Raw genomic sequence first — 26,700 nt, 5'->3', positions numbered from 1 at the left:
TGGGACAGGTGTGAGAGATGAGTTTAGAGTCACTCACCTGCGTCTGTGTGTGTAGGGCCATCATGTCAGACGTTCAGAGGGACAGCAGGGTCACGTCTCTCAGCACTCGAGCTGGAATCAGGAACTCCCTCGTCACCATCCTGGACCAGTTACAGCGCTGCCAGAAATCCCTCAATGAATTCCTGGAGGTGAAGCCTATATTTAAATATATGATATGACTATTTACTTAATAAATAATTCTAGATAAATATAAGTAAAAAATTATACAAATATATACATAAATATATAATTATAATAAAAACATTGTTTTATAATATAAAATGTATTTTATGTTTTCAGTTCTTTTTGTCCTGTATTAACAACCACTCTTCCTTGGTTTGATATGAAAATAGATGTTTTTTTTTTTCTCATGTGTAAATAACACAAAGCAATGTTGCCTAGTGATAGTGACACAAATATATATATTATTAATGTTTAAAGATTTTAAACTCCTGACATATCTCTGTAGTCATAGCAAAAGCACGAATCAAGCAACATAAATTTAGAAAAACATCAAAATAATGGAGAATATATATATAATATAATATAGTGTTAATATGTATGTGTGTGTGTGTATATGTATGTATATATATATATATATATATATATATATATATACAGTGTGTGTGTATGTGTGTGTATATATATACAACAGTACTTTTTTGTATTTTTTGGTGTTTTTCTTCTCTTTTTTTTTTGTAATTTGTGCAATTTTTGTTGTTGCTTTTTGTGTTTTTGCTGTGATGGTAGAAATAATAAATATTAAAATATTAAATTAATATAAATACAAAAGTATGTTATTTATTATATTATAATGTTTTTTTAAAATTAATATTTAAATAATTTAATGAGATTTTCATTATTTTCATGAATATTTTAACTCCTGCAGGAGAAGCGTTCTGCGTTTCCTCGGTTTTACTTCATTGGAGACGACGATCTACTGGAGATTCTCGGACAGGCCACAAGCCCTACTGTCATACACACACACCTGAAGAAACTCTTTGCAGGTAACACACACACACACACACACACCTCTTCACAGTTATCACACAAGCAGCTGCATATAGACGTGGGATGATTGTGTGTTGAAGGCATCAGCAGTGTGGAGTTTGATCAGAGTTTTCAGAGCATCACAGCCATGAAATCACTGGAGGGTGAGACGGTGCTGCTCCAGAACACCATCAGCATCTCCAACGACGTGGAGGTCAGATCTCTGTCATGCAGTCGACGTAGTTCACTAGTCTGTGTTTTTAATTTGTCTCATGATTAGGGCTTATGGTGTGACTTGCTGTTAATTATATTACATTATGTATGTGTGTGTGTGTGTTTTATATTTTATTCATTTAGATTTAATATTCCTTTAATATTTTGGGTTGGTATCAGGTTTGAGATATATTTAAATATATATTTTATATATAAAACATATATATTTTACAGTCATAGCCAAAAGTATCGGCACCCTTGGTAAATATGATCAAAGAAGGCTGTGAAAATTAATCTGCAAAAATTCACAAAAATCTAACCTTTCCTTGGATAATAAGAATTTAAAATGGGGGAAATATCATTATGAAATAAATATTTTTCTCAAATACACATTGGTCACAATTAACGGCACCCTTTTATTCTTGTTTCATATTTAATATTCCTTTAATTTTGTGGGTTTGTCAGGTTTGGCTGAGCGCTCTCTCCACGGAGATGAAAAACACTCTGAAACATCTTCTGTGTGAGTGTGTGAATGCAGGAAAGAAAGGAAACGTGGATCCTACGCGCTTCCCTTCTCAGGTAACACACACACACACACGCACGCGCGCATGCACGTCTCTTCAGAAACACCCATGAGTCTCTGCGGTTCATCTGAAGTGACTGTGGAGTGACTCTGTTTCCAGATTCTGTGCCTGGCAGAGCAGATCCAGTTCACAGCAGACGTGGAGAACGCCATCCGACAGCAGAACCTCCATCAGCTGGAGCTGGAGCTCACTGCCAAACTGGAGAGCTACACCAGCGTAGACACCAGCATGGACGACACTGCAGGTACACTGTGTGTGTGACTTTAAATTGTATCATAGTAATATATATAACACCTTTAATATTTGATGTTATTTGTGTATTTTTGAATTGTTGTTTGAGGAAAGGATAAATTAATATAATTTGTATATTTAATTAATTTGAATTATGATTTAATTTTAATTATAATGCACACACTAGGGCTGTCAAATAAAAATATGAATTGAATTTAAAATAAAAATCCACATTCGAATGCAAAAACGTTAAACGTTAAACGTGCGTTGAGGCAGCCCTATCAGTGGCACACGAGATGCGATGACGATGTAAGTGCCGTTGTATTGTATTGTTTTTGTTAGCCTATCCAGTTGAAGCCACTAGATGCGGCGCTGCTGCGTTGTTCATTAAAAATATTGCGGAAAAAGAGACCATCAATGCGGAGAAGATCTTCTGAAACCAAGCCGTTCACACAGATATTTTGTGCATTTTCTACAGGGACATCTATCAACGTTGCACTCGCGTCTCGCACAAAAAAGCCGCATGTTTAGAAAACCATGCAAAATGTATGCAAGTTCAACTTTGAAAACACATATCTCAAGACTTTATGGCGGGTTTTTTCCCCCATCATAATGCAGCTCATGTTTTTAAATGAAAAAAGGCCCTTTGAATGCACTACATGATGCTGTTTTGTTTATAGTTGTTTAAGCAACTTAATTATAATTAGTTTATAAACATCAATTTAAACCTTATGCACTTTTTTCACATTCATGTTATTTTTATTGCTTTGAATAAACATGCATTTGTAATATTTTGCATGATTCGCCCTCTTGTGGCCTCGGGAGAAAAGCCAAAAGCTTTTTTCACCCTAACTGAAATTATGCCTTTTAAATTTGAATATAATTCGAATATTGATAACTTTTAAGTACAAAATTTGAATTTAGTTTTTCAGCCATTTTGACAGCCCTAAAACACACACACACACACACACACACACACATAAATTATGAATTATTATATGATGTTATAATAAATTATTAATTATTATATTGTATAAATGAATTATATGAATAAATAATTATTATACACAATTTCCCCAGCAGTGAGGTAAATTTGACAAAACATTCTTTTAAGAATGTCCTCAAAAATAATAAATAATTACTATAATTGGTATTCGTTATAATTATAATAAATGGTCTGTCCTCACTTTGAAATGGTAAATGTGTGTATGTGTGTGTGTGTGTGTTTCAATGACACTGCTCTGTGTTTTTAATTTCTTTAATGTGAATTTCAGTGTTTTTTCAGACTGCAGGCAATTCAGAATGAAGCCTTTAATTTTCTGGCTGCGTATTTACAGCGTTCGCTAATTGTCAGGTTAATCAAATGAATGAAGCGATGTGAATATCCATAAAGCTCTTTACTCTATTTATGAGCTCAGGGGTTTATTCACTGCGATTCACCATAAATTCAAGTAAATGGAGCTTCTGATGAGTCTCACTGTTAACAGTGATTATAGCTAATTCTGCTTATAAGTCACCCTGGAGAAACTGCTGCTGCAGGGTGGAAATTGTCCGTTACATCACTTCCAGCCTGCTCTTTATACGCCTCTGTTTGATAAAAATACATTATTTACATTTAGTCATTTAGCAGACGCTTTTATCCAAAGCAACAATGGAAGCAATCAAAAATCAACAAAAGAGCAATATGCAAGTGATATACATTACAAGCTCTCCACCCCTGCTCCCAATCTAATCTGTACTTCAAATGTGTATGTGCGTGTTTTTGAGGACTTGTTCATTATTAGTAGTGCTTGCTTTGAACAAATCCTAACATTATCAAACCTCAGCGTTCAACTTCAGCTTTTGTTAGCCGTTAATGTGGGTCTGATGGTTTTGTCTTGTAGAATCAAGAGTTCTGCAGTCGAAACTGAAGGCTCTGATTCTGGACGTGATCCACAACATCTCAGTGGTTCAGAGTCTGAGAGATGCTCAGATTCACAGCACCGACGACTGGATCTGGAAGAAACAGCTGCGATTCTACCTGAACACAGACCAGCGCTGCTCCATACAGATGGTGGACGCGGAGTTCAGCTACACGTATGAGTATCAGGTGATCAGCTCAATGCTTAAGTCACAAATACCCCTTTTCCACCAGTATGACCCGGGTGATCGTTCAGAGCCAGTGCTATTGCCGGTTCGGAGTTGGTTCGACTGGCGAGCCTTCTAAGAACCGGTTGGCCTTTCCACTGGCTAGAGAGCCACCACAGAGCCAGGTCTTACGTCACTGAATACGTCTCATTTCAACTAGCAGCGCTAGCACAGCAGCACCAAACACAACGGGCAATTTGAAACTAGGCTCTGGCTCTGAACCAGCACTCAAACTGCCTCGGTGGAAAAGGGGTAAAAGCTGTGTTCAGTCAGACAGCACCTCAAATTAACAAAACTGACTCATGAATATTAGTAAACTAAAGTAAAGAAGTAGCATTTATTTTTTTGTTACACTTTTGACATTGGTGCACCGAACGTTTGGGTTGGATTTGTTTAATGTTTTTCTGCTCTTCTGCTCATCAAGGCTGCATTTATTTGATTAAAAAGTCCTGTTAAAACAGTAATATTGTGAAATATTATTACAATTTAAAATAACAGCTTTCTATTTGAAAATATTGTAAAATTCCTTTGATGCAAAGCTGTATTTTCAGCATCATTACTCCAGTCTTCAGTGTCACATGATCTTCAGAAATCATTCTAATATGCTGATTTGCTGCTCAAGAAACATTTCTGATTATTATCAATGTTGAAAACAGTTGTGCTGCTGAAAATACATTTTATTTTTTAGGATTGTTTGATGAATAGAAAGTTCAAAAGAACAGCATTTATTTGAAATGTTTGTAACATTATAAATGTCGTTACTGTCACTTTTGATCAATTTAATGCATCCTTGCTGAATGTGTTTTCTTGAAAAAAACCAACCCCAAACTTTTGAACTGTAATGTACATGCTGATTTGATTTACACGCCTGAAGACTTACACTGGACACATTACTGTTGTGTATTTACTGCTTGGGGACCACAAAGGATGCTGTACAGTCTCATATGATAGAAACGGATCCTCGGGCTGCTCTACAGAGACTGACTCTCTCTCTCTCTCTCTCTCTCTCTCTCTCAGGGTAATGCTCCCAAACTGGTTCACACGCCCCTGACGGATAAGTGCTATCTGACACTGACACAGGCCATGAAAATGGGTTTGGGTGGGAATCCCTACGGCCCCGCGGGAACCGGCAAGACCGAGTCCGTCAAAGCCCTGGGAGGACTGTTCGGAAGACAGGTGCTGGTCTTCAACTGTGATGAGGTACACACACATAATAAATAAAAAACACTCCACCTACAGTCCCCGTGGGTCTTGATGGAAATCAGTATACCAGATATTTTATGGTCTGTAGGTACACAAATGTTTGGAGTCTGTAAGATTTTCGAAAGTTTTTGAAAGTAGTCTGCATTTCTGCACTTCAAGAAGGCTGCATTTCTTTGATCAAAAATCAGTACAGTAAAAAACTGTGAAATATTATTGCCATTAAAAAAAAAATGTTTTCTATTGTAATAAACTGTAAAATGTAATTTATTCCTGCGATCAAAGCTGAATTTTCAGCATCATTACTCCAGTCTTCAATGTCATATGATCCTTCAGAAATCATTCTAGTTCTAGTTCAGGTTCGAAAGAATAGAATATATTTGAAATAGAAATCTTTTGTAACATTATACTTGTCTTTGCTGTCACTTTTGATCATTGAAATGCATCCTTGTTGAATAAAAGCATTAATTCCTTATTTTGTTTTGTTTACTGACGTCAGACTTTTTCACAATAAGCCTTTAAATTTAGCAGTATTTTTCCATTTAGAGGTCATGTGTTCACAGGATCCTTTGACAAAATGCATGTAAATCAGCTTAATGTGTATGTTAAAAAATGAAAAGTATTCTCTGTTTTCTTCATTTTAGTAAAAAACTATGCATTAAGCTCTATGTTACTGTGTGTAACGGATGTGTGGTACCAGATGTGTTGGTCAGCTAGTTAGTCAGCTAATTTTTACAGCAGTTAAAGAGGTTTTGTGTGTGAAAGTGTCTGATATCTCTGTGTTTCAGGGTATAGATGTGAAGTCCATGGGCCGGATCTTTGTGGGGCTGGTGAAGTGTGGAGCTTGGGGTTGTTTTGATGAGTTCAATCGTCTGGAAGAGGCCGTGCTCTCCGCCGTCTCCATGCAGATACAAGCCATCCAGAACTCACTGAAGAACCACCGGACCACCTGCCAGCTGCTCAACAAAGAGGTGAAACGCTTCAGCTCTGTGCCAAAACCTAGCGAGCTGCCAACTAGGCGTAAAAACACACACCAAAACAAAAGAGTTTATTAGACTTGATTGTTATGGTGCAGAGGGAAGACTCTGTGTTGTGTGTGTTTTCAGGTGGAGTTAGACCCAAATTCAGGCATCTTTATTACTCTGAACCCAGCGGGTAAAGGGTACGGAGGACGGCAGAAACTGCCAGATAACCTGAAGCAGCTCTTCCGTCCGGTTGCCATGACGAGTCCCGATAACGAGCTCATCGCTGAGGTCATCCTGTACTCAGAGGGCTTTAAAGAAGGAAACGCACTCGGACGGAAATTGGTCGCTATATTCAATCTGGCCAGGTAGTGACTAGAGACTGTGTTTAAAACCTGACCAGTTTTTTTTATTTATACGGTACTGTTCAAAAGAATGGGGTTAAAGAAATTAATATTTTTATTTAGCATGGATATATTAAGCTGATCAAAAGTGACAGTAAAAACATTTTTAATGCTACAAAAGATCTCCATTTCAAATAAATGCTGTTCTTTTTAACTTTCTATTCATCTGTGAATCCTGAAAAATAAAATGTACCCCAGTTTCCACAAAAATATTCAGCTGTTTTCAACATTAATAATAATCAGAAATGTTTCTTGATCAGCAAATCAGCATATTAGAATGATTTCTGAAGGATCATGTGACACTGAAGACTGGAGTAATGGTGCTGAAAATTCAGCAATCAATGACATTTTACAATATATTCACATAGAAAACAGTTATTTGAAATTATTATAATATTTCACAATATTTACTGTATTTTTGCCATGGTGAGTGCAACTTTTTATAAAAAAGACAAAACAAATTGACCAACCCAAAACTTTTGAACAGCTGTGCATATATAATTTTATATATACATTGTAATTTTAATTTGACACTATTTTATTTATAAATCTAATTTTAATGGTGTATCCCCATGTCTGTGCTCATCTTTCCATGTGAACATGTGTGTGTTTGTGTGCAGGGAGCTGTTGACGCCGCAGCAGCACTATGACTGGGGTTTACGTGCTCTAAAGACGGTACTGAGGGGCTGTGGGAGTTTACTGCAGTTACAGAGACAAAGCAACAACCCCCGTAACACAATCTCATTGGAATCAATATCACATGAACTTGATCAATCAACTGTCTGGGATCAATTCACCTCCGTATTCTCTGTCTGTCTGTCTGTAGTGAAGGAGAGCGGGTTAGTGGTTCAGGCCTTGAGGTTAAACACCATGTCGAAGCTGACATTTGCCGACAGCTCACGGTTTGACGCCCTGGTCAGAGACGTGTTTCCCGCAGTCGACTTTAAGGACGTGGAGTATGAGACGCTCAAATCCGCTCTGCTGGCTGTTTACGAGGAGGCGCGGCTGGAGATCATACCCAGTCAGGTACCTGCCTATCAGTGCTATTTTAACAACATCGTCTACGTTTATGTGTGATAATGTGATTACTTGCAATAAGCAGTGTAAGGACTTAATAGCAGTAAATGTTTACATTACACAAGCAAACCTCTTCACTCCCATTTACATGCAGTTTTCATTATTTTGATTATTCGCTAAAAAGTCTGGTGATTTTTGTTTTTTTTGTTTTAGCAATTTGGAGTGAAGGAAAAACTTCAGAGTAATGTCACAGAGTTAAATCGTGAAGTTGTGTGAACAACACACAGCATCCATTTACATCCAAGCACTTGTGATTAAGTTGTTTACGTGACTTTATTGTGATTATTTACTATTATTATGAGCTTAATCACGTTAGTTTGATCAAAGCATTGTATTTAGGTCAACTTTAATCGCAATGTTGCCAAAATCCGATTATAATAGCATTATGAGGGTGTATGTAAACATAGTCATTGAGATACTGTTATAGGTGTTATATATATGTATATTTTAAATAAGGGTATTTTTTGTAATTTAAGTTAAACGTCTTAAAAATTTTATTGTAAGCTTTTGACATTTTTTTATTTATTTTTAAACATTTATTTGTGAACATACCTATATAGTTTTATTAATTTATTTATGCATTTTTAATACATGTTTTAATTAATTTAATAAATAAGTTAAGTTTTATTTGATTTATTTATTAATTGTATTTCAGTTTTAGATATAGTTATTTTAGTTCAAACAGTTAAAGCAAATGAAAACACAAAATGGTGCATTGGCAATTTGCTGAAATAATAGAAATATTACGTTTTTTACATTTTAATTCACAGTTAACATTTATTTTATTTAAAGTAATACAATTTTTGAGTTAACTGTAATAACTGTCCTGCCTATGCACCCTGCATACTATACCCTAGCCAACAACTGTCATATCGCATTTATTTACATTTATGCATTTGCCCAAATTGAGTTTGCATTCAAGGCATACACCTTATCAGTTCATGCATTCCCTGGGAAGCGAATACATGCTGCACTGCTTGAGCTACAGCCATGCAATATTGAAACGCATGTGTGTGTAGATGAAGAAGGCTCTGGAGCTGTACGAGCAGCTGCGGCAGCGGATGGGTGTGGTGGTGGTCGGGCCCAGCGGGGCGGGGAAGTCCACTCTGTGGAGGATGCTGCGGGCGGCGCTGGGCAGGATGGGTCGTGTGGTCAAACAGTACACCATGAACCCCAAAGCCATGCCAAGGCAGCAGCTCCTGGGCCACATCGACATGGACACGCGAGAGTGGTCCGACGGGGTGCTGACGTCCTCCGCACGACAGGTGGTGCGAGAGCCACAGGGTGAGGACAAATACACATATTAACACGCTCAATGAATGTTAAATACACATGTTAACATACGAAACAAACGATACATAATGCATTACACTTTAGAAACAACAAATACGCACATTAGCATAAATAAAAAACAGATACACACATTAGCATGTTAAACAAACACTAGATGCATGCATTACCATGCCTAATGAATACCAAATTCACATTAACATACGTAATGACTCTAAATACCCACATTAAACTTTATAAATAACATGCATGTATGTACACATTAACATACAAAAAACACCAAATACACACATTAACACACTAAACAAGCACTGAATACACACAATGACATGCTCAGTGAGTGTTAAATATGTTTACACACAGAACAAACAGTAAAAAGCTTTACAAACAACAAATACACACATTAACACAGATTAATAATAATAATAATACAATTTTAAATAAAAAAACATTTTCATAAATAAAATGTATATAATAATAATAATAATAATAATTTATATAAAATAATATTATTTGAAATAAATGCAAAATAAATAAATGAAATGTATTATTATTATTATTATTATTGGTATTATTGCTAAATAAATATTAAATATTAATAATTATTAAATATTGAACAAAATAAGAAATATTTGTAATATTATCACTATAAAATAAAGACCTAGTGTTTAAAAAAAAGAATTTTACAATAATATTTCATATCGTAATCTCTTAATGTTCAAATGTAAAAAAAAACAAGTGTTTATTTGGGCGTGCAGACAGTCGTTAAAGCTTCTGTTTGGTTGACGACAACCAAGTTTATTAGTGTTTCTCATTGCAAGTTTGGGAAGATGGCCCTATGATCAAATGATGATCAAACACATACACCACATACATGCTTATACACCACAATACAGCAACAAATAGGTACATTAAAACTTCAAATACATGCATTAGTACACTCAAAACACACAAAACATTCAGATAACAAACACCAAATACATTCACATGAAAGTAAGTTTAATTGAGATTTCTGTTTGCCTGATGTCATTCTGTCTCTTTCAGAGGTGAGCTCATGGATTATATGCGATGGAGACATTGATCCAGAGTGGATCGAGTCATTAAACTCTGTGCTGGATGATAATCGTTTACTCACGATGCCCAGCGGTGAGAGGATTCAGTTTGGCCCCAACGTCAACTTCCTGTTTGAGACCCACGATCTGAGCTGTGCCTCACCAGCCACCATCTCTCGCATGGGCATGATCTTCCTCAGGTATCACACCTAAACACAGCACAGCCAATCATACGGCTTCATCCAGCCTAAAGCAGCCAATCAGCTGTCAGTGTGCCAATGTACCGTCCCTAAAAACAGCTAATCAGGTCTGCGTGTTTAAATATCATTGCAGTTGACTTTTTTTTTTTTTTTATAGCATTTTAGTTTGGTTAGATTATTTTTCTAAATAAATAAACATTTTGTTTTTAATAAATTTTCATTTACATATTTTTTATATGTAATATGTATAATTTACATGTTTTTAGCCTTATAATACAGTTACATTTTTAATTGATAAAATTTGTAATGACATTTTTATGTTTTAATAAATAAGCTAATAAGTTCATTTAATAACTGAATAAATTAACATTTTTTTACATTTATATTATTTCATTGCATTTTAATTCAATTAGATTATTAAATAATAATTAAATAAACATTGATTTTTCATTTCTGTTTTGCTTTTTGCTGTTTTTTTTGTTTAGTTTTTTTTTTTTTTTTACAATTTTCACTTTTTTTATTACTTTTTTTAGCATGTTAATTAATTTAAAATCTCTTAATAAATATATATTTTTTTACATCGAAATTTTGTTCATTACATTTTTAGCAATTTAATTCAGTTAGATTATTTAAATAAAAATTTGCTTTTAAATGTTTCCCTTTGTTTTACCTTTTTCATTACATTTTAGCATTTTAATTCAATTTGATTATTTTAATTAATAAGCTTTTTTTACATTTACATGTTTTAATTTTTTTTTCATTACATTGTTTTAGCATTTTAATTCAGGTTGATTTTTACATGTACGTTTTTTTTAAAAACATTTAAAAAATTTTGTAGCACATTCAGTCAGATTATTTTTTAGTAAATGAAAGAAAAAAATAAATAAAAGAAATTGACATTTTCCTATTTATTTTTTTATAATACGTTAATAGAGTTACATCTTTCATTACATTTTTACTATTTTAATTCAGTTTGTTTCATTTTAATTAACTTTTTTTAAACTTCATTTTTAGCATTTTAATTATGTTTCTTCAGTATTTTCCTGTGGCCCTGTGTGTTGCAGTGATGAAGATACTGACGTGGGCTCTCTCGTGAAGGCGTGGCTGAAGAGAGAAGATGAAGACAACAGGATGAATCTGGAGAACTGGCTCAATGATTATTTCCACAGAGCTCTGGACTGGGTTCTCAAACAGGTCCTGTGACACACAGTCATGTAACATTGAGCCTACATGCTCACAGCATCATAAACATCCCTGTTTCTCTCTGCAGAGTGATTTTGTGGTGGACACCAGTCTGGTGGGGACGGTGCTGAACGGTTTGTCCCATCTGCGAGGGGTCAGAGAGAGAGGACAGTTTGTCGTGGGACTCATCCGTGGTTTGGGAGGAAATCTCATGCTGAAATGCCGCCAGGAGTTCGCCAAGGAGGTCAGAGCTGCCCTGATTTATGGGAAATGTAATTTCATGCCTGCTCAGCCTTGCCGCCCGTCATTAAATTTTGGAGCCGCTCTCTTAGATTAACGCTTATGACCAGTCGTAATTTAAAACTTGAGTTTTAAAGAAGCAGCAGCGTCTCTGGCAGTGAAACTTTGATGTGAGATGGTCAGGGGTCATAATGGTCTACATTTTATGTCGTCCACTCTAAATGTCACTCAAGGTTTCTTGCAGCATCAAAAAGTCATAATTTAGTTTCCATGGTCGTTTTCCATCCTCTTTCTGACCGGTAGATATAAACAGGTGGTTTTGCTATTGTATCTTTTAATGCATCTATATGTAAATGACCTGTAAACTTTGTTTAGTTCTTACTGCCATGTATCAGGCAGGTACATGTTTAACTGGGAGATATATTAAATTAATCAACAATCACAATTAATTTCAGGATTCCAGAAATTTCAAGAACTGTATTTTCTTCTTCTTCAATTAAGAAGAAAAAAAAATAAATGCTTGAGGGGAAAAATTAAAAAAGATAAATCATCACATTTTTTAAGCATTTTAATTCAGTGTATTATTGTAAATAAACTTTTGTCTTTTCATTAACACTTTTCTTTTTTTTTTTTTTTCATTTCTTCAGCTTTTTAATTCGGTTACTTTCTTTTAATAAGTAAGTAAATAAACAAATAAACATTTGTTTTACATTTGTTTTATTTTATACAATATATATATATATATATATATGTATATATTTTACATTTTTAGAAATGTTACATTAAAAAATAGTTTACATTTTTTTAGTTAGATTATTTAAAATAAATAAATAGATAAACATTTGAAATAGATAAACTAAAACATTATTTTAGTTCTTTTTGAGAATTTTACTTCAGTTAGATTCAAGCAACTAGTTCTTAAAATAAAATGTTACAGATTTTACATGTTTTCTTTAGATGTTTTAATTGACATTTTTAGCATTTGAATTCAGTTAGATTCTTTTAATAAATAAATTTTAAAATGTACTTTTTAATACATAATTTCATTGCATGTTTTAGCATTTTAATTCAGTTAGATTCTGTCAATAAATAAATAAATAAAATTACATTTATATAAAAAAAACTTTTTCAGTATTTTAATTTAGTTCGATTATTTGAATAAATAATAAATATAATGAAGTCATTCTGCTGCCCCCTTTGAAGTTTGCTTTAAATGGGCCCAGTCCCTAGTTTGAGAACCACTGGAGTAAGATTTGATATGTAAATGTGGGCAGTCATATGTTAATTAGTTGATTGGTTGTGATGTGATCATCATGAAGTCGTTTTGAATGTGTGTTTAGGTTCTGAGTTGGGCCAGAGAAAGTCCTCCTGACCCCCGCAAGCCCCTGGACACGTACTACGACCCCGCCTCCGGCCGTCTGTGTGCGTATGAGCTGCAGCGAGGGGACGGTGTGTGTGTGGACGACCTCAGTAACCCACACAATCTCCCTGTCATACACACACCCGACACGCAGCGCGGACTCGACCTCTTCACCCCGTGGCTCTCATCCAATCACAGGCAGCCGTTCCTGCTGGTGGGGCCGGAGGGATGCGGGAAAGGGTATGATACAAATACAGTATTATAGTTAACTAAATCTGAAATAATTTACAAATATTTGTGGTAATTGAAATGCAGTAAAATAAATGAAAACCTTAAAGTAAATGAAAATCAGATTTTTTTCCTTAACAACTAACTAAAACAAGCTAGTTAAAAGTACATTGCATTCAAGGTACACATTTACATTTGATTAGTTCTTGCTTTTGCTGGGAAACAAACTACAGCTTTACTGTTTGAGGTACAGAAAATTACTAACTTAAAATAATAAAAATTTTTAAGTATAGTAAAACTTAAATAAAAATAAATTAAATATTAATATTTTTTTAAAAAGCTAAGTAATGATTGATAAAACAGGGTGTCTGCAGGTCCTTAAAAAGTCTTCAAAAGTCTTAAATTCAGATTCGATGGGTCTTAAATATTTTTGGTCACATTACCGCTAAAATATCTTCAGTCCGACGGACCTAATGACCGTTTGCAATCATTGGACAGACCGAAGATTTTTTTCTCCCCGCGGTAGTTATTGCATCATCAGAGAGTATCACAGTAGCAGAATACACGTCAAACTACCTTCTTAATGTTCATAATAATAATAATAATAATATCAGCTGATCAGCCTTCTAGCTAGTTAAAATTTTAATTTTTTTTTACTTGCCCGACCGGACAAATAGCCTGATTAAAACATGTGATTAAAAAAAAAAAAAAAACAGCGAAGCATTGAAACTCGAGAATGATTCTTCTAATTTTATTAGCCTACATTCAATGTAAACAGCAATTGATGATGGATAGTGTATTTCTGGTATCAAGGTCGCTGTGAGCTGTTGAGTCTCACTCTGTTTGTCTCTTTGTGAGAGACTTCAGAACAAATGAGCGTAACAGTAAAGAAACTCCGAAGAAACGCACAGAGGTAAAAATTCAAAATGTTTAATTTATTCATAACATGATATAGTTAAGTAACATACCATGACAAGTGAGCTATTTTGCTGAATATTCTCACGACGCAAAAAGCATTCAAAACACCTACAGTGTGCACGCATGCATTACGCGAGCGCAATTAGAGTGCGTTCTTTAACTGCAAGATTTGTATTAAAATACATTTACAATGATCACAAAATTCAAGACATGGAGGCAGAAAATGTATATTTATACCACTTCATATAGTTAATCAATTTCACATGAAGAGTGCCGTTTTTTCTCCCAAAATTACCATGATTTAAAAATGTGATGTTGCTTTTTTTACAACAGGTTAATAAACAAGAAGTTAATTAAGAGACTTACGTTATTAAAGTGAAAATATAAAAATTTAACTGAAATAAAATTATTATTGAAAACAATAATTGTATGTGAATGATACTAAAATAACAGTGATTCAGACAATGCTCTGTGTGTATGTGTGTGTGTGTATGTGTGTGTGTGTGTGTCAGGATGCTCCTGCGCTGTGCGTTCTCTCAGCTCCGCTCCACACAGGTGGCCGTGGTGCACTGCAGCGCTCAGACGTCATCCCGTCACATCCTGCAGAAACTCTCACACACCTGTCTGGTCATCAGCTCCAACACGGGACGCGTGTACCGGCCCAAAGACTGCGAGAGGCTGGTGCTGTACCTCAAAGACATCAACCTGCCCAAACCCGACAAGTGGGGCACCAGCAACCTCATCGCCTTCCTGCAGCAGGTCACATGCTACACTTTTTTAAGTGCAAAAAAGTTACTTGTGCCATTTTAGTTTCTCACGATCTTTTTCCACAGGTCTTGACGTATCAGGGCTTCTATGATGAGAACCTGGAGTGGGTCGGACTGGAGAACATTCAGATTGTGGCATCCATGTCAGCAGGTGGCGCTGTTGGGCGGCACACGCTCACATCACGCTTCACCTCAATTGTACGGATCTGCACCATTGAGTGAGTACTGATACACACACACACACACTCACGCACACACACTCTCACACACACACACACACACACTAATCTATCTCTCCTGTAGTTATCCAGACAGAGAGCAGCTGCAGACCATCTACAGCGCGTACCTGAAACCTGTGCTGCAAAGGACTCTGGGTAATGATCCAACCTGGAGCTCTGCAGGGAAGATCCACCAGCTCGCCGGCTCATTGGTGCAGGTGTACGAGCAGGTCAGATCTGATTGGTCATTGATGAAGTCTCTTTTGCTCACCAAGGATGCATGTATTTGATCAAAAATACAGTTACATTTTTAAAAAATATTATTACAATTTAAAATAGCATTTTTTTTCTATGAATATGTTAAAATGTAATTTATTTCTGTGATGCACAGCTGTATTTTCAGCATCATTATTCCAGTCTTCAGTGTCACATGATCCTTCAGAAATCATAATATGCTGATTTGCTGCTCAAGAAACATTTCTGAATATTAGCAATGTTGAAAACAGTTGTGCTGCCCAATATTTTTGTGAAAAACATAATAAAACTTTTTATTTGATGAGTAGAACATTAAAAACAGGGTTATTAGATAACTAAAACTAAAACCGTTACTTGAAATAAAATAAACGTTAACTGAAATAAAATATATAAAAAAACTTATTTTATTTATTTCATTTCAGCATTTCTCGTTTTCATTTAGTTTAACTAAAACAAGAAAGGCACACAACAAAATAACTAAAACTTTAATTAAAATTAAAGTGAAAACAGAAAATATAAAAAAAAAATCTAATTAAAAATTATTACCAAAAACTATAATAGTATATCATTAATTCTAGTATAACAGTTTCAAAAGAACAGCATTTATTTAAAACTGATTTTTTTTGTGACATTATGAAAGTTTTGCTGTCACTTTAGATTCTGGTGTGTGTTTGTGTTTCAGGTGAAGGCTAAATTCTCCGTGGATGATCACAGTCATTATCTCTTCACCCCGTGTTTGCTCACACAGTGGGTGTTGAATCTGCTGCGATACGACCTGAACGCAGGTGAACTCCATGCGTTCATTACACCAGCACAAGTCACGAACACATCCCAAAACTGACAGCTCTGTGTAATGAAATAAGACATGGGCTCTGTTCCAAATGTTAGTGAACCACATCACTGTCCGCTTCCTTCTAAGGCAGTAAACCTAACCAAAACCTCACAGGTGACTGATGTGTGTGTTTGTGTGTACAGGTAAATCTGCTGTAGATTCAGTGCTTGAGGTGGTGGCGTATGAAGCCCGGCGTCTGTTCAGGGACCGGATCGTGTCCTCTAAAGATCTGAATGTGTTTGATAACATCCTGTCCTCCATCATCAGGGGCGACTGGGGCTCGGATGCACTGGACAACATGACAGGTCTCACACACACACACACACACACACACACACTCACTCACTCTTTCTTTTATTCATCCAATATGCATTCAGTTGATTAAAAGTGACAGTAAAGATTTCCATTTCAAATAAATGCTCTGTTCTTTTCAACTTTCTGTTCATCTGTGAATCCTGAAAAATAAAATGTGTCACAGTTTCTACAAAAACACTGTTCTCAACATTGATAATAATCAGAAATGTTTTTGAGCAGCAAATCAGCATATTAGAATGATTTCTGAAGGATCACGTGATACTGAAGACTGGAGTAATCACAGAAATCACAGAAATAAATGACATTTTATTATATATTACAATAGAAATCTGATATTTTAAATTGTTAAAATATTTTACAACATTACTGTTTATTCTGTGTTATTGATCAAATTAATGGAGCTTTGATCCTTTGATTGTTGACTCATGTGTTGTGATTTACTGCAGATACGCACTTTGTCACGTGGGCCGCGTCTCATGAGGGACGTTCTCCTGGTCAGCCGCTCCCACCACAAGGCAAACCGCTCGGACGTCTCAACACCAGTGACCTCACTGAGATTATACACAAGGTAAGACAAGAAATAAAATATCACATATTCATTGTAGTGTTTGCTTAAGCAGTCACTATTACTATACTTAATAGGCTTGGAGAGTATTCTATATATAAATCTTTGGTCATTTGTGAATTAGTTATGTTTAATACATTTTATAATTGTATTAGTTATTTTATTTATTAAATTTGATTAAATAAATTAATAATAATTTCATTTATTTAATTAAGCTTATTATCTTACAGTTGAATTTTATTAAACATTCTTTTATTAATTTATTACTTTTGTTTTAAATAATTTTATTAATTTAGGTCATTACCTTTTTTTGTTATTTTATTAATTCATTCAAATTGATAAATTAAATAATGATTTCATTTATTTAAGTTTATTATCTTGCAAATGTTATAATTGTTTTATTTTTTTATTTTTTTATTTATTAAGGTTGATTTCAATTATTTAGTTTCGTTTAGCTCATTATCTTTTGTTTTTGTTTTTTATTTGATTAATTTTTATATACATTTAAATGAATTGAATTCAACTCATCGTGTTGTTTTGTGTCTCATCAGGGAATAGTTCTGTACGGCCGTGATAACCGTGAGCTGGACATCCTGTTGTTTCCGGAGGTTCTGGACTACATGTGTCGAGTGGACCGTGTCCTGAGCTCTCCGGGCGGGTCACTGCTGCTGGCGGGGCGTAGCGGCGTAGGTCGGCGTACGGCTACATGTGTGGTCAGCCACATGCACGGGGCGTCACTCTTCACCCCCAAAATCTCCCGCTCGTACTCGCTAAAGCACTTCAAATCTGACCTGAAGACTGTGAGTCTCTGTCTGTGCTCTCTCTCTCTGTGCTAATAACACGAGGCTCTCGCTCAAACGCTCTTTCTCTGTCTGTAGGTCATGCAGTCGGCCGCTGTGGACGGACAGCAGGTTGTGCTGTTGCTGGAAGATCATCAGTTTGTTCATCCTTCCTTCCTGGAGATGGTCAACAGTCTGTTGTCCTCAGGTCAGTTATTATCCATATTATCAAAATACTTTGCTACATGCAGTGTCATTCGTACATCATATTTTGTGTTCGTAACAGGTGAGGTTCCAGGTTTGTACTCCACTGAAGAGTTGGAGCCTCTACTGTCATCTCTGAAAGATCAGGCGTCACAGGATGGATTCACCGGGCCAGTTCTCAACTATTTCTCCCACCGTAAGTACACACACACACACATACACACACACTATTGCTTTGAAGTTCTATAAAACATTTATCAAGCACATTTTTCTTTTCTGTATTGATGCATTTCATATTGCAACATTCCTGTAGCTCAAATGATAAATTGCATGCCTTGAATGCAATATAGGTCACTTTGGATAAAAGCATCTGTTAAATGCATAAATGTATATGGGAGCCATTGATTTTTACCTAATCTTTCTTCAATTATATAATTGTATTATTTTATTTTATTTATTACATTTGATCGAATTGGTTTTAAAAATTATTTTCTTTTCTTTTGTCTTATTTTATTAATTTATACCTTGAATGCAATATAGGTTGTCTTCAGATAAAATTGTCTGCCAAATGCATAAATGTAAATATTTGGCTGGAAGACTTTTCTTTCCTTTTCTCTTTTTTTTTTCAAAGAAATGTCAAGAGATTTTAATTTACATAATATTTAATACTTACATTTTTAATATTTTATATTTAATACTTTAGTCAGAGGCTGATGATGGTCTCATCCCTTTTTTAGACAAACATTGGTCTACAAGTGCAAGATGTCCATATTTTTGGTCCATTTTCTCAAGCGAGCAAGACTAAAATAAATTTTAAAATGTGTAAATCAGCTAAAAGTTTATTTTGTCTTTGCCTTTTTGCTGAACATAAAGATGACTCCAAAGTTAATGAACAAGCACTAAAACCTGCCGCAAATCTAATACTTTAAACGTGTACATGTTTGTGTGAGTATTAGCGTAGTTAATTAAAACCTAAAAAGAAATTGTTATTGTTAATTGAAATAAAGCTGAAATAAAATAAAATATAAATATTAGATGAAAACCTTTAACATAAAAATTTGAAATGTTGCCTGAAATAAAATAAGTGCAATTTGAAGGAATAAAATTATTAAAACAAAAACTGAATTAAAATTCAAAATATTAAAAATAAATAAACAAATAATAAAAAAGACATAAGCAAATAATGAATTTACTAAAACTAACATTAAGCCTAATTAATCTATAAGTAACACTGTTTTGCGTGTGTTTGTGCAGGCGTTCAGCAGAACCTCCATGTGGTTTTGATCATGGACTGCACTAACGAGCACTTCACCATTAACTGTGAGAGTAACCCCGCCCTCTACAGGAAGTGCTCAGTCCAGTGGATGGAGAGTTGGTCCGACAGCAGTATGAAGAGGGTGAGCAATATTAGAGGTGTCATTTGAGTCACAGCTCATTCATTTAGCACACAGAAAGTGCTCCATTTCTATGATCATGTGACTCCTTCAGATCCCAGAGATGCTGCTCTCAAGGATGGAAGAAGAAGACGAGAAAGATGTAGACAAACAGAAGAAGAAGAAGTCTGGTATGATGTTAAAGGGAAGTGTGTGTATTTACAGTATGGCTGTACGTGGATGTTGAACTGCTCTCTGATTGGTTGTATTTCAGCATCCGTGCACGCACAGCTCTATCGCTCCTTCCTGGCGATTCATGAGTCGTGTCGGGAATTCAGAGCCACGCCTAGTCAATACCTGAGCTTCCTGCAGGTGTACCAGTCCATCTACAGCTCCAAACGGAAAGAGCTGACCCACAAACAGCAGCACCTACAGGTCAGCACCGTCACTGATGGAGACAACAGCTCGGATTTATAATGAACACATATGCTAATGTTTCAGTGCTCGTGTGACCGCAGGCGGGCGTGGCCAAGCTGAATGAAGCGAAGGCATTGGTGGATGAGCTGAAGAGGCGGGCAGCCGAGCAGAGCAGCTTACTGAAGACCAAGCAGGCCGAGGCGGACGCCGCCCTGCAGGAAATCACCACATCGATGCAGGTGTGCGTTTGAGACGCATTTGTAAACAAATGTAAAGTCCCTGGAGTGTATTTGTGACCCGTGCTGGCAAAATGAGTTGGAATGCGCATGCTCTAATTTTGAGCTAAAGGCAAAAGAAGGGAAAAATGTCAGTTTTTCAGAAAAATTTCACAAAAATGATATCATTAAGCTCTCTTCTAGCAATCCCAATGCTCCAAATAGTAATTAAACATCTAAAATGATCTGTATTTGTATGTATCTGCTCAGTTCTGGACGACTGCTGCTGCTTCTCAAGTGCAGCGTTCCAGTTTGCGAATATTCATATTGAGTTCTCGATGACATGAGTCCAAACCAGTGAAATATGATTTTCAAACCCATGCTGATGAAACATCTGATGTGTAACATTAGATTAGATCCATGCGTTACAGTAGGTCTTAATATAGATCTGTCTCAATGTTAATCACACATTAAAAGAAAAGACAAATCACTCGCTGCTCTTGATTAAACTACTGTTTATTTGCATCTTTGTTCTTATTTTTAATAATATATTTTTAATAAAAATAGCTATATTGTGATTAATAATGTTGTAATTATTATTAAGAAAAGAATTGGAGGAAAATATGTAACGTTTTGCTTTGGAATCTTCAGAAAACGTTTTTTTGTAACTTTTTTCTTTTTCTTTTTATATTTTTGTAGAATATCCCCATCCCCAACATTCAAACCCCTTACAAATGAGGGGGGGGGGGGATAAATAAATGCCGTCATACTTTTTATTTGCGGATGAAACATTTGTACTAGGGCTGCACGATATATCGCATGCGATATTTAATGCGCATCTTGTCAGTGAAGTCGGTAATTTCCATCACATGTGTGATTTCACATGGAGCAGCATTTACCACACAGAGCCGTTGTTCACTGACAAGCTGCTCAAATCCACATTCATTATCAACGTGGTTTTGCGCAGCTTGTCAGTGAGCAACGGCTCTGTGTAGTAAATGCTGCTCCATGTGAAAATAAAAAGAACTCATTTTTGAAAATTTGCTCATTCCGACTCATTTTGCCAGCACGGGTCACATTTACATGTTGTGCGTTTCAGAACGCCAGTGACCAGAAGACAGAGATGGAGAAGATCAAAGAGAGAATGGCACACGAGGTCTCCAAGATTGAAGAGAGGAAGAAGAAAATAGACGAGGAGCTCAGAGAGGTTCAGGTGAGGACACCTGTCTGGTTGACCTCAGCCATTATCAGTTAACTACAACTAAAAGTAAAACCATAAAAAATAAAAATAAACATTAACTAAAAACAAAATAAAGGTTAACTGAAGCAAAATAAAATAAAATATAAAAAAATGTATTTCAGCGTATTATTTCAGCATGTACCAAAATAACTAAAACTAAATAAACTGAAACTACTAAAAAAAAAAAAAAAAAAAATATATATATATATATATATATATATATATATATATATATATACATTTTAAAAAGAAAACTGATTAAAAAAATAATAATAGTATATCAATATCAATGATACTTAAATAAGACCTGATCATCTGAACCCGATCACACTGATCTGTCCTCATCCATTTGTTTTGCATAATTAATATTTAAAATAATTTAATATATTCTTTAAATATTTAATAATATAATATTTTTAAAATATTGTAAAGTATTTAATAATAATATATTTATAAATAAAAATAATATATTTTCATATGAATCTGATCACATAGATCACATAGTCCTCATCCAGGATTATTATAGTTTTGTTGTGTTTTAATTTTGAACCGTTTTATATTTAATAATATTTAAAATGATGTATTTTTATTTACATTTTTCTGTTTTATTTTCAGTTTGCACTTTTAATTTATTCTTCACTGTTGATGACTATATCCCTGTTCATTTTAGTTTTTCATATTATTTAGCTTTTATTTTAGTTTTTGTATTTTATATCTGCCAAAGTTAGAATTTAAAAAATCTTTAATAATATTAAATGTATCAGGACTGTCTAGTCATCACTAGTGGCATTTTAATGTCTAAGGGTTATACAGTTTTAAACTCTTGCAATGTACTGTTTGTCTAAAACTAAAATTCATTTTTATTTAATTTTAGTTTTGAATTCATGAAAGTGTATTTTATTTTTAGTTTGAGTTTTTCTTTTTCTTTTTTTTTTTCATGTTTTTATTTAATCTGTGTTTAATTTTTCTCCTGATCGTATGAACACACAATAGTCTGTCTGATGTTCTTTAACTGCTTTAAAACATGTTTTTTGTTTGTGTGTTGTGTGTTTTATGCGTGCTCAGCCTCTGGTGGACGAAGCAAAGCAGGCGGTGGGGAACATTAAACCGGAGTCTCTGTCTGAGATCCGCTCGCTTCGCATGCCGCCTGACGTCATCAGAGACATCCTGGAGGGGGTGCTGAGGCTCATGGGAATATTTGACACGTCCTGGGTCAGCATGAAGAGGTGAGAGAGACAGATGGTGATGTGAGTGGGAGCCGCTCTGTCATCATTCATGCTTTATATTAGCCTTTAACGGCCGTAACCGAATGAATTCTGCCTTTATTTATGGTGTTTATCTCTTGCCGGGAAATTAAACTGTCATACTGCTTATTACACCTTCACACTCTTCAGGCTAAATGAATCCAATCTCATTCTAGACTAATTAATGCTTTTAATTTAGAGCATTTTCATTGCAAATAGGCGTGCGGAGACGTTAGGTCATTTGCTTTTGGTTAAAAACATTAAATTAGGTGAATAATTGAAGAGCTAATGGATTGTTTATAAACGGCAGTTTCTTAGCCAAGCGAGGAGTGAGGGAAGACATTGTCACGTTTGACGTGCGCAACATCACTCACGAAATACGACAGAGCGTCGAGGAGCTGCTGCATAGAAACAAGGCATCGTTTGACCCCAAGGTCAGACACACACACCTAAATTAACACACTGATACACATGGTACACAGAGACCTATTTTATTCTGAAACTTTCACTTTTTACAATGAAACTCAAAAAATGTCAAACACATGGAATTTTGAATTCATTATTTAATGCAGTGTAATGCATTTCTTCACCATTTCTTTGATTTGCAACACTTCACCTTTAAAGAAAAGGTTTTTTTGCATTGTGACACCTACCCAAATTCCCATTTAAAAAATCTATTTTCAAACTATCTATCTCTGTCTGTCTGTCTGTTTGTCTGTCTAAAAAGCATTTATACATATTGTCAAATCAAAACTATTTCAATTTGAATTTAATTTACATTTAAATGAAAAATGTATAAAAAGTAAAATAAAATTATTACACTAATGAGACTAATGAGAATCACAATTAATGAAAAAACAGAATGTTGTTTTGTAATGAGAATTACAAAATAACATAATTAAAATGCTCAAATGGATGACAAATGGGATAATTTGAGGTTAAATGTGCTTAACTGTCATTCAAATAATTTTATCATAATGCAAAAAAATCCTGATGGTCCTGAAAGTAGGCTTAATTTTTTTTTATATACAAAATGTAATATTCTTATTTTTTCCTTTTGATTGCAGAATAAAATGTAAAGGGATAGTTCACCCAAAAATGAATTCTGTCATCATTTACTCACCATCAATGGATTTCTTTGTTCTGCTGAACACAAAATAAGATGTTTTGATGAATGTTAGTAACCAAATAGTTTTTGGTCCCCATTGACTTCCATAGTATTTTTCCCATACCATACCCTACCATACCAACAACTGTTTGGTTACTAACATTTTTCAAAATAACTTATGTTTAACTGATAAAAAGAAACTTGTACAGGTTTGGAACAATTTAAGGGTGAGAATATGTTGACAGAATCTTAATTTTTGGGTGAACTATCCCTTTAACCCAGACATGTTTATATGAGATTCACACATATTCAATTCAAAATAAAATAATATTCATGCCCTGTGGAAAGGGTAATCCAACTAACACTCAAACTCCACACCACTGACAGTTTTCCTCTTTGTAAACTGTACCGTGAACGGTCATCTAACATCAGTGTTGTGTTGCAGAACGCCAAACGTGCGAGTGCGGCCGCCGCTCCTCTGGCTGCCTGGGTGAAGGCCAACGTCCAGTACTCTCACGTTCTGGAGAAGATCCAGCCGCTGGAGACGGAGCACGCCGGCCTGATGGAGTCCGTACACACATCAGCACACCTCTGCTTACACCTGGACTGTTACAGAGGGATTCTCTCTCTCACATTGTCTCTGCTTTTATTCCAGAAACCTGCGGAAGACGGAGAACCGCAAGAACAGGCTGGAAAAAGAGCTGAACTCTGTCGGAGAGAAAGTTCTGGAGCTGAAGGAGAAGTAAGACTCACAACCGATTCTGACAGAGTTTGATATTTTAATTGATATTTTACAATATTTTAAGCATTGAAGTATTTGAAAGTATTTGATGCACACAAAATAGTCCACTTATATTAATATATAATATATTATTATAAATATAATTTAATTTTTTAATTTAGTTTAATAATACTACTTTTATTGAAATTTTCGATATAGAATTTATTGATTTTGGTTAAAAAAAATTATTATATTTTTGATCAATTTTATTTTCATTTTATTTTATTTAGTTTAAGACTACTTATAGTTATTGAAACTCAATATAGAATTCATCCATTTTGGCCATGATAAACATGTTTTTAATTATTTTAATTATATTATTTTTATTTTATTATTTTTAAATATATTTAAATTGTTTTATTTAGTTTAATAAGATCATTTTATTGAAACATTCATATCGAAGTCATCTATTTTGGTGGAATATTTTCATTGAAATTACTGCCATGTATTCCAGTGTTATTTAAGAATCATTATAGTTTTTGTTATAATATTTTGAATTAGATTTCATTTTTATATTTTCTTTGTGCACTTTAATTTTAGTTACAAATTTAGTCATTTAGTTTTTATTATTGTTTTTTTTTTCAAATATATCTATATAGTTTTTATTGCATTTTAATTTGAGCCTTAGTTTATCTAGTTTTAGTTATTTTACTTAAACCAAAGGACAATGAGAAATGTTGCCTTGACCACTAAATAAAATAAGATTAATTAAATTTTATTTTGGTTAATGTTTATTTTATGTTAATGTTTATTTAATTATAATTTAGTTAACAATAATAACCCTGGTGCTTTCTGGGATTGCATTCTTCACAATCGATGCATGTGATACTTAAATGCCTTACATGCTGTCTAGGTAGGCAGCTCACTAGGTTTTGTGTGTGTGTGTGTGTGTGACGTTTCATCCAGGTTTCAGTGTCGTACGACTGAAGCGGCCAAACTGGAGTCTGAGGTGAGCAGAGCACAAGAGACCATCAGCGCAGCCGAGAAACTCCTGCAGCAGCTGGACGGAGAACACACACGCTGGACCGCACAGGTGTGTGTGTGTGTGTGTGTGAGAGAGAGAGAGTGTTTGGTTACTGTTGCTGTGTATGTATCTCTCTCTGCATCTGCTTCCTGCTGTAATTAAATCTCATGCTCTCACATCTGAAGACATACACACAAACATGCAGCCAAAGAATCACTTTAGAGCACAAGTGTCTGTCGTATATGTGGGTGGTTTCTAATTAGACGTATGTGTGTGCGTGTGTGTGTGTGTGTAGGTGGATGAGATCCGTGAGGAGCTGGACACTCTTCCTAAGAGAGCTCAACTATCTGCTGCTTTCATCACGTATCTGCCTGCCGCTCCTGAAGACCAGCGGCGCAGCAGCCTCGACCACTGGATGAGCAGCTCAGGACTACAGAGTAACACACACACACACATTCATGAGTTAAAACAGTGACGAAATCAGCACACTTGTCATTTAAACAGATAGTCCCACCTCCATACACACGTCATTGGTCAGGCCACTCAAACACATCAATGTTTTGTGAAAACGTCACAGTGTTTCACTCTTCACTAAGTCAAATTACTAACTAACTGACTTACTGCGACTCTGAACATTAAACTGACACACCACAAACTAGATGAACATCCAATACACACAACAGCTTTAACATGCAAACAAACCTTTTCCATACTGTTATTAGACCAATCAGTAAACAGTGCTATTTTTGTATTATTTATATTATAGTGTTTATCAATTATATATTATATATATTAAGATGTCTATTATAGTATTTTGAATTAGCTGTTAACTTTATATTTTTAGATGTTTTAGTAACTTTGTTTATGATTTTTGTGTTTTTAGTATTTTTTATTTATCTTTATTTTTATTATAGTTTAAGTAATTTTACCACTCTAAAACTTGAACTTGTTTTATTTCAATTAGGTAACAAAATATATATTTTGTAAGTTTTCATGTAATATTTTCATTTTATTTAATCTTTTTTTTTATTTTTATTATTTTTGATTTTTAATAGTTAAACATTTTTTAGTTAACAATAACAAAATTCACTACTAATTTTTGTTTGTTTAATTTTTTCATCTAATA

The 26,700-nt window shown here is 34.6% G+C and overlaps 1 protein-coding gene across 3 annotated transcripts in view; it reads left to right on the top strand.

The window, feature by feature from the left end:
- dync2h1 (dynein cytoplasmic 2 heavy chain 1) overlaps positions 1-26,700 on the top strand; it is a 97,230-nt gene that overhangs the window by 27,612 nt on the left and 42,918 nt on the right. For all 3 annotated transcript variants that reach the window (XM_058799774.1, XM_058799775.1, XM_058799773.1), the window contains exons 28-63: positions 56-188; positions 929-1,046; positions 1,131-1,243; positions 1,708-1,821; positions 1,926-2,070; positions 3,941-4,146; positions 5,202-5,384; positions 6,173-6,355; positions 6,491-6,714; positions 7,371-7,480; positions 7,577-7,776; positions 8,847-9,111; positions 10,162-10,369; positions 11,434-11,563; positions 11,640-11,795; positions 13,132-13,391; positions 14,810-15,056; positions 15,131-15,282; positions 15,368-15,512; positions 16,220-16,322; positions 16,513-16,674; positions 17,131-17,252; positions 17,801-18,049; positions 18,128-18,236; positions 18,315-18,428; positions 19,487-19,629; positions 19,721-19,796; positions 19,880-20,040; positions 20,124-20,261; positions 21,337-21,450; positions 22,543-22,703; positions 23,032-23,155; positions 24,275-24,396; positions 24,485-24,571; positions 25,517-25,643; positions 25,870-26,011. In XM_058799774.1, the coding sequence (XP_058655757.1) occupies positions 56-188; positions 929-1,046; positions 1,131-1,243; positions 1,708-1,821; positions 1,926-2,070; positions 3,941-4,146; positions 5,202-5,384; positions 6,173-6,355; positions 6,491-6,714; positions 7,371-7,480; positions 7,577-7,776; positions 8,847-9,111; positions 10,162-10,369; positions 11,434-11,563; positions 11,640-11,795; positions 13,132-13,391; positions 14,810-15,056; positions 15,131-15,282; positions 15,368-15,512; positions 16,220-16,322; positions 16,513-16,674; positions 17,131-17,252; positions 17,801-18,049; positions 18,128-18,236; positions 18,315-18,428; positions 19,487-19,629; positions 19,721-19,796; positions 19,880-20,040; positions 20,124-20,261; positions 21,337-21,450; positions 22,543-22,703; positions 23,032-23,155; positions 24,275-24,396; positions 24,485-24,571; positions 25,517-25,643; positions 25,870-26,011 (5,546 nt within the window). The remainder of the gene's footprint in view (positions 1-55; positions 189-928; positions 1,047-1,130; positions 1,244-1,707; positions 1,822-1,925; positions 2,071-3,940; positions 4,147-5,201; positions 5,385-6,172; positions 6,356-6,490; positions 6,715-7,370; positions 7,481-7,576; positions 7,777-8,846; positions 9,112-10,161; positions 10,370-11,433; positions 11,564-11,639; positions 11,796-13,131; positions 13,392-14,809; positions 15,057-15,130; positions 15,283-15,367; positions 15,513-16,219; positions 16,323-16,512; positions 16,675-17,130; positions 17,253-17,800; positions 18,050-18,127; positions 18,237-18,314; positions 18,429-19,486; positions 19,630-19,720; positions 19,797-19,879; positions 20,041-20,123; positions 20,262-21,336; positions 21,451-22,542; positions 22,704-23,031; positions 23,156-24,274; positions 24,397-24,484; positions 24,572-25,516; positions 25,644-25,869; positions 26,012-26,700) is intronic.

Source organism: Onychostoma macrolepis, chromosome 15 (genome assembly GCF_012432095.1).
Source record: "Onychostoma macrolepis isolate SWU-2019 chromosome 15, ASM1243209v1, whole genome shotgun sequence".
Classification (NCBI taxonomy): Eukaryota; Metazoa; Chordata; class Actinopteri; order Cypriniformes; family Cyprinidae; genus Onychostoma; species Onychostoma macrolepis.
Note: the sequence above shows the minus strand (reverse complement) of the source record. Positions and strands in the feature narration are given on the sequence as shown.